Source organism: Corylus avellana, chromosome 10, assembly GCF_965113065.1.
Source record: "Corylus avellana chromosome 10, dhCorAvel1.hap1.2, whole genome shotgun sequence".
In the NCBI taxonomy this organism is placed as follows: domain Eukaryota; kingdom Viridiplantae; phylum Streptophyta; class Magnoliopsida; order Fagales; family Betulaceae; genus Corylus; species Corylus avellana.
The window spans coordinates 4,974,895-4,992,157 of record NC_142499.1 but is presented as its reverse complement, the minus strand read 5'-3'; the positions used below and the strand labels follow the sequence as shown (position 1 = coordinate 4,992,157).

Sequence of the window (17,263 nt, the reverse complement as noted above, 5' to 3'; positions counted from 1 at the left end):
GAAAACTCTATCCGCTTTTTATCCTATGTGACTTTGTGACATACCCACAATGAGATAAAGACTAAAATGCCCATAAAAATGAAAAAAAAAATTAAAGAATTCAAATTTAAAAATAAAATAAAATTGTGTGTTAGTTTATATATATATATATATATATATATATATATATATATACTTTTAGGGATATTTTTATTTTTTTGGAAATTTTTAAGCATATTTTTTTGTCTTTTGACTTTGAGGGCAAATGCATATTACAATTCCTCTAGTATATATATATATATATATATATATATTTTTTTTTTGAAAAAAGTAAATTGATATTGATAGAGTACATTAATTAAATTAAAAAATATATAAACATTGTCATTTGGTTGTAGATTGATGGGATAAGGATGGTTTCCCACGTTATAACATTATTATCATAGTTTCCCTCTGAAGAGACTTTTTTTTTCTTTTCTTTTCTTTTCTTTTCTTTCTTTCTATTTTTTTTTTTTTTTTTTTTTCTTTTCTGAAGAGACTAAGATTGAAGTAATATATCCGTTCAGTTCTGCCTGCCACGTGGCAGAAACCCATTACCCCTCCTAAATTTCTTGGGCCACTCTTGTCTATGGTCGGTCCGTTAAATTGGACACAGAGAGACCCAGAGAGAGAGAGAGAGGATAAACCACTTAGAATGGCAGGCATTGGTTGTTCTTCGACTCTCTCTTCGACAAGGTAAATCTCGTTTGTTAGCCAATAAATACAATGTACGACTACGCAAATTCATAATTTCTGGCTTATTTTATTTTATTTTTCACTTTCGATCTCATAGTCATACTTTGGGTTCAGTGTATTTTTCAAGAAGAAAAAGTATAATAATGTAGAAGTTCATGTTCCGTTTTCAAGTTAATTCATGGGTCTTCTCTGTTTTGATGCTGAGAAACTGTTTTATTTTCTGCAGCTTAGTTTTTTTTTTAGATGCTTTTAAGTTTGACTATCATATAGGTTAGCCTGATATGGGATGATTTATATAATGAACCTGAGCATTCACTTCGAGCATGGGAGTAAGGGATTAAGGTTGTGTTTTCAGCAACTTTCGGACATCTTGGTTGGTATCAGAAACTCACAGTGGAAGGGCCACGCCATGGAAACCACTTCATCGGAAAAATTTGAAAATTAGAGCAGAAGTGAATTATGTGAATGCTGAAGAAGCAAAGAAACTTATAGCTGTCGAGGAATACACAATTCTGGATGTGCGGGACAAAAACCAATATGATCGAGCTCATATAAAATCATGTTATCATGTGCCTATTTTTATTGAAAACCAAGACAATGATTTCGGTAAAGCTTTCTTTCTATGCGCCTGTGTGTGTCCTTGTCCTTGTCAATACACTGTTTTCTGTTTATTCTTTATGCCTCCTTGAAATTAAACCAAGTATTCAGAATTCCATTACCCCTTTTGATTTTCCTTTAGCTGTTAAATTATTCTTGCAGGTACAATTATTAAGAGGACTGTGCACAACAATTTTTCGGGTTTATTCTTTGGGTTGCCATTCACTAAACCCAACCCTGATTTTGTGTCATCCGTTAAGAGCCAATTTTCCCCTGAAAGGAAACTCTTGCTTGTATGTCAGGAGGGATTAAGGTTAGTTTCTGATTTGTTGCTTCATGTTTAACTGCATAGTGTTAGAACATACTTCTCAGCTTCCACTTAAGACATACAATCATCCTAAATTGCTAAAATCTGCTTACTTTGGTTATTAGATGGTAAAACCCTCTTAATTTGGTTATTAGATGCATGATTGGGACATGCGCTTCGGAGAGGCCGACCTTGAATTTTGACCTTTTGATTGTACATTCTTTGTTCTATCTTCTTAGGTTAGATTGAACTATTAATAACTTGAATTGGGTTTTTGTTCTTTCTTTTTGGCATTCAACCTTGTGGCTTATACACACACACACACAAAAAAAAAAAAAAAAAAAAAAAAGATTTAGATTCTTAAACCAAAACAAGCTAGTGACTATTGCAGTATAAGTGAAGAGAGATGGATGGTCATCATTGACTAAAATGTATTGGATGTTGATGTCTTAATTAAGAGAGAGCAATGATGCTAAGAATGTATTAGATACAATCGGCTTGATTCCGTTAAGAGTTCTTGTAAATTAGTCCAAATAATTTGGGCATATCTATGCAAGTAGCTGGCTTCAGGCAGCAGCTTCTAGTTACTCAAGAGGTACTAATAAAATAGGGGATATGATCAAGTGATAAGAAATACCAAGAAATGTTTTCATGCATTTGCTGTGGCAGGAGACAATAAACTGTTCATAATGAGGTGGAAACTGTAAAGAAAGAGTTTGAGCCAAAAAGGGTGCAAAAAGGATGCCCTGAGGCCACCATTCAAAATACTTCTTTGTGATGGTTCATTATGCTGAAAGGAGGTTTAACGAAGACCACATGAGACAGCTTGAAGCCAATCAATTGGCCAATTATAACTCAGAGTAGATGTAGAATTTATTCTTCAATGGCAGAGTGAATGAAAGAATAACACATTGCTTGAGTTAGATTTAGTAACACAGTTATCTCTCTTCTTGGACTACCCGATTAAAGTTCACTCTGTTGAACGAATTTCCCCTAGTTGTGTTCGTAACCTCTGTTTCAAACTTTCATCTTCTGGGGTGATAGGGGAGTAGGGTTTGGTTAGCTAATACAAGGGATATGTGGTTTCTGGTCAACTCTTATATTATCTTTCTTTTTTTCCCCTCATCTTTCATAGGTATATGATTCTCTTGTTGAGAAGTCATAATCCAGGTTTTGCAGAAGCTGATTGCCTCTAACCTATAAGATACATAGAAATCCTGAAATTCGAAGTAGTTTCCAGCAACTTGTGGGAAGATATACTACAGCATACATGTTGCCATATAATTTCAACTGTTTTCTGTATTTCAACCTTCTATTATATTTTTTAAAAAGGTAAATTGTACTTTCTCAACTTAAACTATTAGGTCAGTCATAACCTTTCCCCTAAAGGAAAAGTTTGAGTAATGAACCATATAAATTATTGAGTCAGTTGGATTATCCCATGACTGTTAATTTCTCCAACTCCTTTTATACTTGATCTTAACATTTTACATTCTTACCACCTAATTAACCTCTTTGCTAATTCTCACCATTAAAACTAGGGCAGATAGATTACATCTGGTAAATATGTGAAAATTAAGGTTAAAGATAGCAGACGTAGAAAAACTTTTAACAGTAGAGAGACATTACAATTAACCTATAGTTTAAGGAGTTAATTACCCAAATTTAAAATTTAGGAGGTTATTAGAAATGACCCTATAGTTTGAGGAAAACTGCAATTTCTCTCCCCCTTCCCTTCTTTCTTTTTCATTTCATTATAGATGGCATTATTGCTGTGCTGCTTATATAGCTGTCAGACATTTTGCCTAATCTAGAAACCGTTTGACAGGGTTGTGTTTCCTTTTCAATGTCAAGGTCTAATGCTGCTGCTAATAAGTTAGAGCAAGCTGGCTTTCAAAACATAGCATGCATAACATCCGGCCTTCAATCTGTGAAACCAGGTTAAAGTTTGATTTAGTACTTTGACTGAATCTGTCTGACCCACCCTATCTTTGTAGATAAAGAAAGAAAAGTACTTTTTTTTGTTTGCAGGAACATTTGATACTGTAGGAACGACCGAGTTGCAGGATGCAGGCAAAGCTGGGTTAATCACAGTTCAAGGAAAGATCTCAGCAATACTTGGAACAGTACTTATCTGTAAGTTCTTTGAGACCCAGTTGAAGCTACCATACTGATGTGCTTCAACTCTTAAAAGATATCCCTTTTCCTAATGAATTGTGCAGGTGCATATCTATTCATTACATTCTTCCCGGATCAAGCAGAGAAGCTGTTCCAACTTGCACCAGTGACCTAGGCTTCATAAAATCCTAAAAATTTGCAGATCAGATTTTCAATGTGGGAGGAAACCCCTGTTCATGTGTGTAACAGTTGCATCATTTGTTAATAGTAGAAACCCATTTCAATTGTGCACTCAATATATCTTGATTTTTCAAAAATTGCAGCCATTTCTGATTATATCATAATGTAGACGCAACTCAAAATCCATGGCATGTCTCATTTCCATCCAGATGAAGATGAAGATGCCATCCAAAATAGTTACTCTCATTTCCATCCAGACAAAGATGCCATGGAGATAAAAGCAGCTTCACCAAGTCATTAGTAACAATGATAGGCAATAAACGTTTCAATAATAGAATTATCAATTTGTCATATTTCAACACAGCATGACTGAAGATAAATCAAAGGACTTGGAAGAGTCTAGAAATCAATTTGATAGCAGGGTTGCAATAATTCTCAAAAGTGATGATTTTCACATATTTAGCAGGTTTTTCCCCCTGAATTAGTTGGTACCATCGGTATGTTGTTAATATGGCACCTCTAATTAGATCAATTAAACCCTATTTGGCACGCAGCTGCAAATTCCATTTCAAATTCACCCCAAGAATAGTAGACTCAGAACCTCACGACAAATGAGCAAAACTTAAAAGCTTTTAGAAATTCAGCATGCTAGACCACGAGGGGATACATAAAAAAAAAATAATAATAATAATACAAAGCTGTGAACCTAGGTTAACAAAATACATTTAAGACTTTCTTTTCTCAAAAATAAAATATTACAATGAGATTAGCAAATGTATCTTGAATTTTCATCCTCTGCACCAGTGTCAATGCACATATGGCTTTAGCATTCTGAAGTACATAGGGTTGATTCTCTGCTGCCTGCAGTACCACCAGAAATGGCTACAGGAACTTGGTGAGGGTCGAAAATGAAAACCAGAGAACTTACTTCTGTACCATCCTCAACTGTGCCACAGCATCATCATAATATATTAGTCACCTTGTAGGCAGTACAGCTGGCGGATGTTGCCCGAAGCTGTCACAATAATAAAACAACACAGTTAAAACCTCATTTGATGTTATTACAGGACTACTCTTCAGAACTAGAAGAAAAAAATAAAAATAAAAAATAAATCATTAACTAGTTCTTTGCTTTAGCAAGATTTCAACCTTAGACCCACCTCTGAAAACATAAAACATAAAAGAAGAGAAACTCACAAAATTAAAAGGGTTGCATTCATTACAAGTTTTTATGCTAGAGATCAGATGATAATAACAAGTTTAGAATGTAGGGCGCTGAGGAAGCAATAACACTCAGTAAAACCAGAATAATCCCACAAAAAGATTAACCAACAAGCAAGCCTGGTGCAACTGACCCATCCCAACTTTCTCTGCTTCCAAGCAATAGCAGAACCAACAGTAACTTGGCCCAGAACAAGACAGACAACACCTCTTGGCAACACCTCAAATTGCACAATTTATATCTCCAGAACATGAAAATTCTAGTATGGAAAAAGACATCTTACATACATTAACTAAAGCAAAACAAATCCAGGGGGGAAAAAAACAAAAAGAAGAGTGAGAGACAAATAGAAACAGAGACATAAGAGAGTTTTCTTTTATAGAAACTCCATAAAATAGGAATTCAAAAGTTTTAAATATGACATAACATTTTATGGTCCAAATTTTCACACAATGTAGCAAGCGATGTTCCGAGTACTTAAATAATAAATTTCCTCACATACATAACACTAGAGAACTCATGAACGAAGTAAGCCATGCTTCTTTGGAAATGCAATACATATAGAGAAATGCTATACATCCCAAATTTTCTTCACAAAAGTTGGTTCCCAAATGATGTATCACCATCCTATGAGTTGGTGACACACTTCCCAAAATAATAAATCTCATGAAATGGTGACATATCATTTGGGAACTAACTTTTGGAAAAAAAAGTTGAGATGTGTAGCACTCCTCATACATATAAACTTTTGCTTATAATTTTTTGAATAAACTTTTTTTTAGAAGTAAAAAAAACTATACCAACTCTAATGAATTATTTGGATAGCAAGCAAGAAAGAAAACCTAAACTATTTAAAAGCAGAAAAAGGCACATCGGATAAGCAGTACAAGAACCTCAAAGCCACCTCACCTCAACTAAAATTTAACCGAATAAAATTTCAATTTTCTAAAACATGGTCAAATGACAAATGAAATAAACAAAAATACAGAGAACACAGTAATTTGCCCTCTGTTTGGGAAACAAGTATGAATAGGGATTCGAGAAGCGGTCCAAATGCATATAAATCTAAAGCTTATAGACTTTGTGCATCAATAAAACAAAAACAGATGAAGAGAAAATCAGTACCATATAACCAGTCTTTGAAATATACATGGAGTGCAGATGATAACTCTCGTTTCCGATTTTCTTCAAGGGGTGCTTCCCTCAATAATTGTTTGATCTCCCCTAAATTCTTTTGCTGGAAAAACAATCATTTAATTCAATCCAACATCAGGAGAATCAATTAAGATTACAAGTCTATTCTATAACAACACTACCATACATAACACACCCAGATACTAAAATAAAAAACCCAACATCTCAGTTAATCAGCATGGCTCAGTAGACATACATTTCTCTGTTGAGACACCAAATAAGCATCTGGTAATAGGAATGGGTTGTCTTTTGTAGACCCAGAGGATTCATCACCAAACCAGTCAGGAATCTGTGCGCCAAGGAAAAACAGAGGCATATAAAATAAGTTCAAGTCGAGAAAAAATCTTCTCAGAAGAAACAAAAAAAAAAGCACTACAAAACCGACTTTCATACATTGTTCCATTTTTCACTATCTCACCAACACATGCAGCATTTAAAAACACTTCCTTACCAAGTTAGTACAAGAAATGTCAAAAAACATACCAAAAATTTTGTGAACTGGTCAGGGTCCATGCGTGTAGCGGACTCGGCCTGCGCATCAGAGACACCCGCAGGATGAGACAATGAATCATGTGGATCAACCACTCCAAGTGCCAGGGGTTCATCCCATTTATTGGTTTTAGCCTCGACACCAACTTCATTCATGTGCTCCTCCAATTGAGAGTAAAATGTATTGTATGGTGCCACCTAAAAAAATAGGATAAACAAAAGTATTTTAGAAAATTTAAACATCAATAAAACATAGAGATAGAAAATAAAAAATTATATAAATCATGCTTAACAAAATAAGTAGGGTGAGCACCGAACCGGTTGGTCAGTGTAAGCAAAATTATGAGGGCCAAACCAAAAATGTCATAGGCAAAATCCATCCACAAAACCAAACCAATTGTAAAGTAGAAACTGAACCAAATTGAACCAATTGCTAGCAGTCGGTTTCAGTTTGACCGGTAAGCTCAGTCGGGTTTTTGGTTTTTGGTTTACCCAATTGGGCCTTCATTTCGCTTCACCAAATAAAAATTAAACTATCTCATGCAAACATTTACATAGATATACTACATAGCACACTATATAAATATATGATAAGCTAAACTAGTGTAACCGAGATTGCAAACTGAAATTTGTTGAGGAAACCAGAAAAGTAGAAAATGTCAATTTGAGACAGACGCGTCAGGAGCTCGACTAGATCCTGGTAAGAGAGGCCTGTTTGTGCGCCATGATGAAGGGCACAACTCAAACAGATCCAAAGAGTCCAAAACAGGTCGAGAGATTGGGGAAGGGGCTCCAGAGGAGACAAGCATGTGATTAGATGTCTTTGGTTAAGGAGAGAGATTTGGGAAAGGGCATTTAAGGCTGAGAGGGGTGGCAGACGGGAATGACCAAGTGAGTCTGAAATGGGCGAAAGGCAGAGGGTTGGAATTTAAAGCTGGTGGTTAAGAAGCTAATAAGTGTAAGTCAGAAAGTTGGGTATTTATAAATGGATGTTGGTCAGCTGGTTTTGGTCAGGACCCCAACATTAACTACCGACACCCAAACCAACACTAACAGTTTTTTGACTCATGGAGCCAAGACCGACTTGCCTTTTTGACTCATGGAACCGAAACCAACCTGCTGTTGGTCAGGTTTTTGAAATCCATGCTCACCCCATTCATAAGATGAAGGTAAGTTGCTCGTGGTCTTATTCTTTTCTTTTTTTCTTTTTTATTGTGAATTTATTTCATTCAAAATCAGTTTACATTGACAGCACTGTGCAGGCAGATCTACTATTTAAAGTTCAAGACTATGAGGCACCAATTGGCCAGTAGGTGTTCCTAAGCGTATATTTTTCATCACAATTAGATGATAATCAAACACCAACCGAAGAAATCAATAGAGTTTGGATGCACATGATAACTGGAAATTTTACCTTTCATCTTTAGTGACAACCTAGTTGTCCATTATATACATAAGAATTACCAAATAATGAAGAAAGGATTATCCAACGGAATCCTAAGGCCCCTTGTAAAGCAAATAACAAGCCAGATCACACAGCAACTTCAAAAAAATGAGCCAACCAACAAAATACCTCAGAGAGAACTATGCAAGAAGAAGAACAAGAACAAACCTTTGAGAACAGAGAACAAAACCAACATTCTATATCATGAAAAAAAAAAAAAAAAAACATTGAAGTGTCTCAATTATAAACCCAATATGTTCAAATTTGAGAATGGTGAGCACAAATGGGAGATCCTTATCAATTGTAAATTTCTTCGTTAATACCACATTATGGCCTGTTAGTGCTAGCTGGAAAGTTAGTAGGGCAATGGAAGTAGTAGTGTGAGACACACCTGCAGCTTATGGTTATCGCCAACAATGAGCGGTCGCTGGTTTACCCCCAAAAAGAACACACATTCGCGGCAATTTGCAATGCTGATTCGCTTTGCTGCTGTAATCACATGAACTCGTTCACAATGTTCAACTCTTACAGCCTGTAAAAATCACATCATTTGGGATGAATCCATCTCAGTTTCCATACAAATGATGTTTTTCATTCATAATCACTAAGAGTCAAAAGTTAGTGACTCCTCTTGATCACCAAGTTGATCACTTGACATGAAAGCAGGCAGGATATGCCAGATATGTTACTATTGTGAAGAAAAACAAAATTGATGAATATTACTATTGTGATAAAATGAGGTCTCAGTATTAAATCTCAAAATGTTTTACACCGCTAAAACAAGCACGTACAAAAATGAAGACATGTCATTTATCAGAAGACACAATGTGCATAAACCAAGTATATTTATTGCAGGGCAAGAATATTTTGTTTGGGAACCTAACCAAAAAATGATAAAATGATGGACAACAGCAGACATGGCATCCAATCTCAGGAACCGAGTATAAATGAAGATCAAAACCAAGCAAAACTTCTAAGTTTCACAAAGACCATTTGTATCAATATTCCAACATTCAGTAGTGAAAAATGAATCAACAGCACACCCAAGGATTACATTAACCAGAACTGACCCTTTTACTTGTGATAACCACAATAATATTACGATAATGCTAAACTTTCAAGTGAGAAAATCAATGCTATTATACAATTAAGCAAAGGTGACCTAATAAAGGAATAAAACATCAACTAAGGAGAAACTTTCCAGCTCAAACTGACACATTGACTATATTACTAAATTTACGAGTGCTTGAAAGCATCATCAGTGTAGGAAAGCGATTCATCCAAAAATACCTCGAAAGCAATGGGACAAGCTACATGGAAAAATAAATGCAAAGATGTTTTTCCATCAAATGATTTCCATGTGATATAATATAATTTCATTTTGACTCCCATACCCATTGAGCTTGAAAGATGTTAGCAATCACTATTTCTGCATTATACTTCTAAGACAATTAAGAAATTTCCTAGAAAGAGAGAAAGGGTGAAGCATAAGCACATGAGAAAGATGAAAAAGAAACCTAAGAAGCACTGATAATGACTTGGGAGGTAGGTAAAATACGATATGAATACAATGATACAGTAATTCTAGAAAAATTAGGACATGATACGGCAAGGAAGCCATTGTTTTTTGTTAAAGAAATTTGATTTTGGCCCCAAAAGTATCCCTTCTGTATCTGGAAAGTATCTCAGCCATATCAATCCATGTCCACCCTGTATCCGAATTTCAAAATTACTTATTCTATTGACGGTCATGTATCTAGAGATATCCATGTCTGACATGTGTTTGACACTAATATTTCAGGGTTTTTTAAGTATCCAAACTCCATAAAAGAAAATCAGCTTCTGAAAGTTAAAGCATCCAAAACATCAAATAAACAAAAAGAGAAATAACTCAAAGCAGAGATCCGCACAAGAAAGCGACTGCAAAAGGAAAACCTTAAGACCATAAATGCCAGAGATGCAACACAGAGAGACAGCTTCAATGCTGGTGTTTGAGAAAATTATCACTGTAGAATGACTGTTTGATAGACAAAGTTAAAGAACAGCTCATTATAGCATATTTCCTTTGCTAGAAGTCAGACACCTGAAAATTCACACGCACCTAAAAAGCAAGCTGCACGGTATTTATCACCATCAAATTATTCAATGTATCACATCCCAGCCAATGAGAAGCACCAACACATATCTTGCTTCCTTCGAAACTATTAAAGCAATTTTTTTAGCATATCCCGACACTCATAACAATTTATATACACAAGATTTATGGATCTAATAGTAGGGATTGAGCTGCTAGAAAGCCTTTGTGCTAATACTTTTCAAGGTGATTAATTTATTAGAAAGTGTCAAAGAGAATCAACTCATGTAAACAGGAAGTATATAGACAACACAAACCCCAAAAAAAGTAAAATGCCTCAAAAATTTTAAAAATCCAAACAAAGCTTAGTTGAGTTGGAAAATTAAAAATTAAAAAATCAAACATTGGAGCATCCATAAACATGTAGTAAGAAAACATTAAGTACTAAAATCTTGGCTATTACCTTGCCAACTGCTCCAAGAACTATAGTAGTATCAGAGCTTCCGTAAATGGTGGCGTATCTCAAAGGTGCTAAGACGTAAATGACAGAATCATGACAATTTAGGACCTGAAATTGCAGATACCACGTTAGTAGCAGGGCAATATAGAAAACACTCTTTTGAGGAATGAGGACACAAGTGAATTATCATGCGAGTATGCATATGGCATGCAAGAGAAAGTTGGTTGTAACCACAACATGAATGATAGAGGTCTTTTCCTAAATTAGTTGTTAGGTTGTAATAACTTAAAATTTTCTATGCATTTCTAAGGACAGATTAATATTACTATGCACTTTTAACCTTGATTTTTTAGATACCAACTCTGCTAATTTTAAATCCCAATAAATTCAAGATATCACCAGAAGACCATAGGGGTGTTAAACTGCCAGTAGTGAGACTGGAAGTTCTACCAAGTAAATAACGCAGGAATGCCCATAAAGTTTGTATCATCATCACTCTTTTCTCCATCTCAAAAGTGATATCAATCTCCATATAGACCCCAGCAATTTGCAGCTAGGAAGACATTTGCTTTAAAATTATATAGAACACCAGTAGGAAGATATCTGATACAGCAGAACATAGTTGGATGGAAAAGTAATATCCTCTTTCGAAACCTAAGGATAAAGTTAGTCTCCTATACAACATAAAAAAAAAAAGGATCTTTCGGTCCGACAGAAAGTGTCAATCATAATTAATTAGGTCATCAATATTTTATTCTACATCTTTCTTTTATTTAATCTTCCAGAGTTGAGAGTATTTAGTAATTTCTGGTAGTACTAATTTAAGCCATGGTTTGGAGAATGAGTCTTTTATTAGTAGCTGACCGTTGCTGAGCTAATGGGCCTTAACATTGGGCCCTTAACTAATTTGGCTAGTTAAATTAGTGCTATATGATTGCAAACCCATATTTCATGATTTTCTTTTAAATAATGCAACAGAATAAGATACATTTTTATGTTATGGGGCTCAAGCCCCCACCTATCTCTCACTGTTGTGACAATGCATAGATTTATTATCTTCACTATCTAAAAAGAACTATATTATTGTGTACAGGTAAAATTGCTTCACAGAGTGGATAAAAATAGAAAGAGAAAGGCCAGTTCAATGTATGGCATAAAAGAGAGTAGCAAACATGCATAAAATAGAAAAACAAAAATTAAAAATGACATAACAAACAACAGAAAGAAATTAATGGCAGGGCAGTTTGTAGGTTGAATTCAGCAGGGATCCTAAATTCTAATCCACGTATGTTAGATATGATACCCAGGTATGAGCTTAAATATAAATACCAACAGATTTTAAGTACTATCCACAATTAAATTTACTTTAAGATTTGGAATATGAATGGGAACAGAATCCAGAAACAAGGGTCAAGTATCCAGGTTTTTCAAACTTAAATATTCACATGTAATATCCTATGACATTATGAATTTCAACTTACTTAGTATCATAAACCTACGATGCAAAAGCGATCCAGAAACTAATCAGATTGAATCTACCTCAATCCAAGTTTAGTCATCAACAATCAGATCTCATAATTCTGATTCATGTTCAAGATAGAGATATAGGATCTGTTAATAGGAAATGATATGAAAAATTTCTTGCCCAAATTGAACATGTGGAAAGACATACAAACCTTTACAGAAGAACCTTTAAGATCAGATGCATGCTTTACAAGTGATGATTTAGAGACCCCTTCAATAAAACTTGGACCTCTAGCACTTGGTGAGGCCTTGATTAAAGTTGTGCAGGCATCGGCCATAGCAACATCCTGATCAGAGGCACTTGATGGGCCATTTTCTTTTGCAGAAGTTCTTTCCGAAATATGTTCCAAAGCAGAAGCTATATTCTGTAGAAGCCAATCATGAACTTGTGCTGCAGGAACAGGTACAGCAGGCATGTCGGGATCTGAATTTGCAAAAAATGGAGCATGTTGGCTCAACTGATTTCCTTCATATCCCTTATCACCAAATTGAATCAGAAACCCAAGGTGCTCGAATCTATCCATAGTCAAAACCTAAAACAATATGGTGAATTAGCACATTACAAGGGGGCCAGAGAAATACTTGCAGAGTCAGACAAATTAAAAATGCAATAAGACAAATAGTAAGATTACTATGTGAAAGCAAACTTTAATAACTTAAACTCATTTGGACTTGGGAGTCAAACACGCGATAACTCAATTGCATTTTCCACTAACACGAAAAGTAATGATTCCATCCATATAAACATAAACAGCAGGTAAATTGGCAACATAACTTGTGATGTCCAATACAGCAAGAGAGTGGCCCAGGTACTTCTGCCTTAAGTTAGTCATAGAAAAGTCAACAAATGTATTTGAGCCAATCAATAAGATTCATGTTCAAGTCATTACCAGGAAAACTTGACAAGTAAAATGATATTAGAAACCATGTTCCTCATGGATTCAAATGTGTTTTCCTAGGTATTCTTAGAGGAGCCATAAGCATTTCCTAGGACTCCCAAGTATGTACAAAAAATTTGTCCACATCTTGCCTTCAAAGTAGTTCCCCTAAAACTGCTTTAAAATTTCAACCTCCCCTGCAGAGTATGTAATAGGACACAAACATGTGTTCAAGCTGCAATTACTTATTACGGAAGAAATAAAGTGGATTTCCTCTGCTCTAAGATGCTCATGGATCCCCCTTTGGAAGCATTTGAGATCTATTTGTTGACGCCACATGCAAATCATATATCTAACATAAAGCTATTTGGCCAACAACAATAATGCCAAATGGAGATGATGCCTTTTCAAATTACATATCTCATTCTAGACTGAACTACTTGCAGGGAGATGATGACTAAGATGCATTGCTTTCTCCTAAACATGTCTAAGATGGCGTGACAGTGTGGGAGGCATGGGATTCAAAACTCTTCTAGTGAAACTTTGTGCATTGTTTATACTGTTTGAGGTAGCACCAACCAGTGGTTGGATTAACAGACAGAGCAATAGGTCTGGGGACAACCAAAAGCTTTTTCTCTAATTGTGAGAAAACAAACAATGGGCAAAGGTAAAAACGAAAAATTCTAGCACTAAATTGAACATCTTTAGAACATAATTAAATATGCACTATATAGAAGTGGAAAAGAAAACAATATAGAAGTAAAAGCTCCTCCAAACTATTCAGAGATAGAAACAGCAGTTATACAAACCAGGGATTCTTCCCCGTCCCCCTCCACAGGCTCTGCTAAGAGAGAGAGAATGTTAGCCAAGTGCTTTTGTAGATATGACAACTGATGAGCCTCTTCATCAGACTGTGATGGAATAAACCGACGGCTGTTGCTACGTACGAGCTGCCATGTGATGGAAATACAGGCTTAGAAAAAGTTTGACTAAAATCAAATGTTCTAGCAAAAATTAAAGTTTCTAGCGACAAAATTTGAAACCAAACTATAACAAAACACAAAAACACAGTGAGATCCAGCATTATGAGATTTAGGCAAACATCATAAGATATGCCTAAAGATAACAACTTGAAATTTACATACTACAGAATTCATTAAAATTGGGATTAAACAGAACCTTATCCAAACGATTTGGGTTAATCACATGAATCCTACTTCGAAGCGTTCAGCAAATCAAAGAGTTGCAGAAGACTGACATATGAACAGTTGGAGGTAAATACATTTTTTCACTACCATATAAATCCTTTGGATTTTGCTCATAGGCCGGCCCTAAAAATCAAACCAATGTGTTGTACAATGATTGCAAATCTTCGTAAGATATTAAAACTATCGAAAAAAATCAATGAAATATTCAACATTCACGGACCAATTTGAAACAAGTACTAATGCATGTGAATTCCTTTTGAATCAAATGCACAAAATTAACCAGAAGTTCTCACCATATTGTAGAAAACATATGAGAAAAAGCAGTTGAAATATTATATCCAAGAAAACTCAATAAAAAGGTCCTACCCCGCATGATATCAATACACCGAATTCCTCCCTAATAACATTGTAACACACAAAAACCAGCAAAACAATTTCAAATTGCAAATCCCTACCAAAACACCACCATTCCAACGCACATATAGAAATCAAAATTGAATTCGCATTTCAAATTCGCAGCGACAAAGACAGTGACCTGGAGCGGCGAGAGGGCGGACAAGTAGCCATCGAAGGCGGAGGTGGAGGGCCAGACGTCGGCGACGGAGGCGGAGTCCTTGTGCGTCCTGGGGAGCAGCTTCTTGTAGGACTGGATGTAGAGGAAGAGGACCAGATCATGGACATCGGCGCCAGCGGAGTCAATCTCGTCTGGTCTGGAGCGTACAAGCGGGTCGGAGTCGGAGTGCAGGATGGAGGCGAGGGTGTCGAGGACGAGACGCGCGTGGGCCGGGGAGATCTGGAGGGCCTCGGAGAGCGCGGCCGAGTCGACCCGGCGATTCGTCTCGGCGGAGGAGGAGGAGAGGAGGGTCTGCTTGAGGGGGATTAGAGTTTGGGTCGGGTCGGTGAAGATGAGCTTCGGGATTGGGAGGAGGCCATGCTCGAACGGCTCCCGCCGAGGGTGTAGAAGAGAGACCGTGTTCGGGTCTTTCGCTGAGGACGTCGAAGATGTTGATGGTTCAATGGGGTCGCTCATGGCGCTTGGATAGAGAGCGAGCGAGCGAGAGAGAGAAAGAGAGAGAGCTTTTAGAGCGAGAAACAAGAGATTGGCGTTGCAGATCTTTGAGAAATGAAAATAGTGAGAAAGGAGAGGGAGAGGGGTGGTGGGGATTAGGTGTGTGCAGGTGCAGGGTGGAGAAACTGCGTGGCCGTGTGTTAGTGGAATGATAGGAGTCAAGAGAGAAGCAAGTCGAATTATTCTAAAACCAAAAATATTGAACCCACTCTTTTATTTTTTTCAACAATTTTAACATTTTTCGTTTAAAAATGAATAAGTATAACCTTACTCACTATACTCCATTTTATTTAAAAAATTAATTTAAGAAATTATAAAAAAAACTCCCACATCAATTTAATAAAATAAAAATAAAACAAAAGTGTAATATATAGCATTATTCCTTACAATTTATTTAATACGTGCCAATATGTGTTATTATTATTATTATTATTTTTTTCTTAATTGACTTGCTTTGATCACGTGTTAATTAGCATTTACTCTTTAGCATTAATTACAACTTATGATAAGATGGCAAAGTTTTGAAAGTATTGCACTCTCGAGACATCCATGAATGCGAGGATGCGATCATATATGGTGCCGTAAATTGTTAAATTATTAATTATTTAAAAGTTATAGATAAAGAAAAAATTTAATTATTACTTTAATATGAATATTGTCAAGAAATAAAAGCGTTAAATTTTACAAGAGAATAAATAATTCTTGGATTATATTTTTGTTTTGTGAAAAAAAAAAATATTGAGACTAGAAAATGGGAAAATAATACTAAGCATGAATAAATGCATTCTTAAATGAATCATTAATTGATCGAATATACGAAGCCCCCAAATAATTTATTTTCATTTGCACCTCACAAAACATTGATGAGAAAAGTTACTTTCATCTCCTGTTATCGTCTTTACTAATAAGAGAAAATCCAACGATAACTTCAAACGACACCAACTGCAACTCGCTGTTGCTACGTTGGTAGTACTTACTGCAGTGACAAACTCAGAAAGCACCATAAAAAAACAATGCATTGCATGGAAAATGGTCAACTCATGAATACATCTGCTGCTTTTACATTTCTTACTGTTTTGCTTTTATGGAAGAGAGATGAGATTTGGGAATATGCATGATAATTACCAAGCTCAAAAAGGAAAGTTAGGATCCACAATAAATAATGTTTGAATTGTTAGCAATTTGAACAAGTAACACAAGGAACTTCATATAAAACATACTTGCCGGTACTCGGTAAGTTGTCTAGACCTATTTACGTAGTATGTGGTCGGGCAATTTATTGGACAGATAAGTCTCAGATGGGCAGAAGCGAAATGATAATAAGTAAAGTTAAAATAAATAAAAAAATTAGGGGGTAAAAGCAAAATTTAAAAAAACTATAATTTTGAGGAAATTTTTAAAATTTAGGGGGGACATGAGGCCCATGTAGGTCTGTCTCTGGATATGATATCTCATGGATGTGAATCCCAATCCACTGACACTGTTGTTGCCATTTTCCGAATGCTAATTAACTCAAGACAATCATATTATTGATCTAGTAAAGGGCCAACCCTCTTAAATATTACTGGTTTCTGATGTATCGCACCTGCCTAATTTGCATTACTCTAGACATTGATTCATCAAGCAATTATTGTTCTTCAGGTCCTGCCACAATTAATGTATTTGGTCTGGTCTCATTACACTTATCTTGGCAACAAATTCATTGCATGGTAGCTCTGTTGCTGAGTTGAAGGATAAAGATAAGCATAAGAACAACACCATCAAGGAAAAACTTGAAATGATCAA

At 35.6% G+C, this 17,263-nt stretch overlaps 2 protein-coding genes across 3 annotated transcripts; one reads left to right on the top strand and one right to left on the bottom strand.

The window, feature by feature from the left end:
- The first annotated feature begins 613 nt into the window (after nt 1-613).
- On the top strand, nt 614-4,072 carry LOC132191987 (Rhodanese/Cell cycle control phosphatase superfamily protein). Its single transcript, XM_059607156.2, has 6 exons — nt 614-714; nt 1,070-1,320; nt 1,474-1,624; nt 3,473-3,558; nt 3,650-3,754; nt 3,841-4,072. Exons 1-6 carry the CDS (start codon nt 674-676, stop codon nt 3,909-3,911), a joined length of 705 nt encoding a protein of 234 aa, XP_059463139.1. The 5' UTR covers nt 614-673; the 3' UTR covers nt 3,912-4,072.
- A 433-nt stretch (nt 4,073-4,505) lies between these two features.
- On the bottom strand, nt 4,506-15,545 carry LOC132191244 (Tubulin binding cofactor C domain-containing protein). Of its 2 annotated transcripts, XM_059606183.2 has the most exons (9): nt 14,945-15,543; nt 14,011-14,151; nt 12,476-12,856; nt 10,803-10,907; nt 8,657-8,797; nt 6,816-7,019; nt 6,529-6,621; nt 6,264-6,375; nt 4,506-4,931 (listed from the first exon to the last, which is right to left on the bottom strand). In XM_059606183.2, exons 1-9 carry the CDS (start codon nt 15,437-15,439, stop codon nt 4,888-4,890), a joined length of 1,716 nt encoding a protein of 571 aa, XP_059462166.1. In that variant the 5' UTR covers nt 15,440-15,543; the 3' UTR covers nt 4,506-4,887. The 2 variants fall into 2 exon arrangements, with proteins under 2 accessions (XP_059462166.1, XP_059462167.1); XM_059606184.2 differs by lacking the exon at nt 8,657-8,797 and having other exon boundaries at nt 14,945-15,545.
- Between the last annotated feature and the right edge of the window lie 1,718 nt (nt 15,546-17,263).

Bases quoted from the DNA above. Each gene is read 5' to 3' on its own strand.
- LOC132191987 (XM_059607156.2), top strand. From the start codon at position 674: ATGGCAGGCATTGGTTGTTCTTCGACTCTCTCTTCGACAAG. The intron at 715-1,069 runs GTAAATCTCGTT...TTGTGTTTTCAG, and splicing joins TCGACTCTCTCTTCGACAAG to CAACTTTCGGACATCTTGGT. The intron at 1,625-3,472 runs GTTAGTTTCTGA...TTCAATGTCAAG, and splicing joins GTATGTCAGGAGGGATTAAG to GTCTAATGCTGCTGCTAATA.
- LOC132191244 (XM_059606183.2), bottom strand. From the start codon at position 15,439: ATGAGCGACCCCATTGAACCATCAACATCTTCGACGTCCTCAGCGAAA. The intron at 14,152-14,944 runs GTCACTGTCTTT...ATCACATGGCAG, and splicing joins CCGCCCTCTCGCCGCTCCAG to CTCGTACGTAGCAACAGCCG. The intron at 6,376-6,528 runs GTATGTCTACTG...TTGTTTTTCCAG, and splicing joins TGGTGTCTCAACAGAGAAAT to CAAAAGAATTTAGGGGAGAT.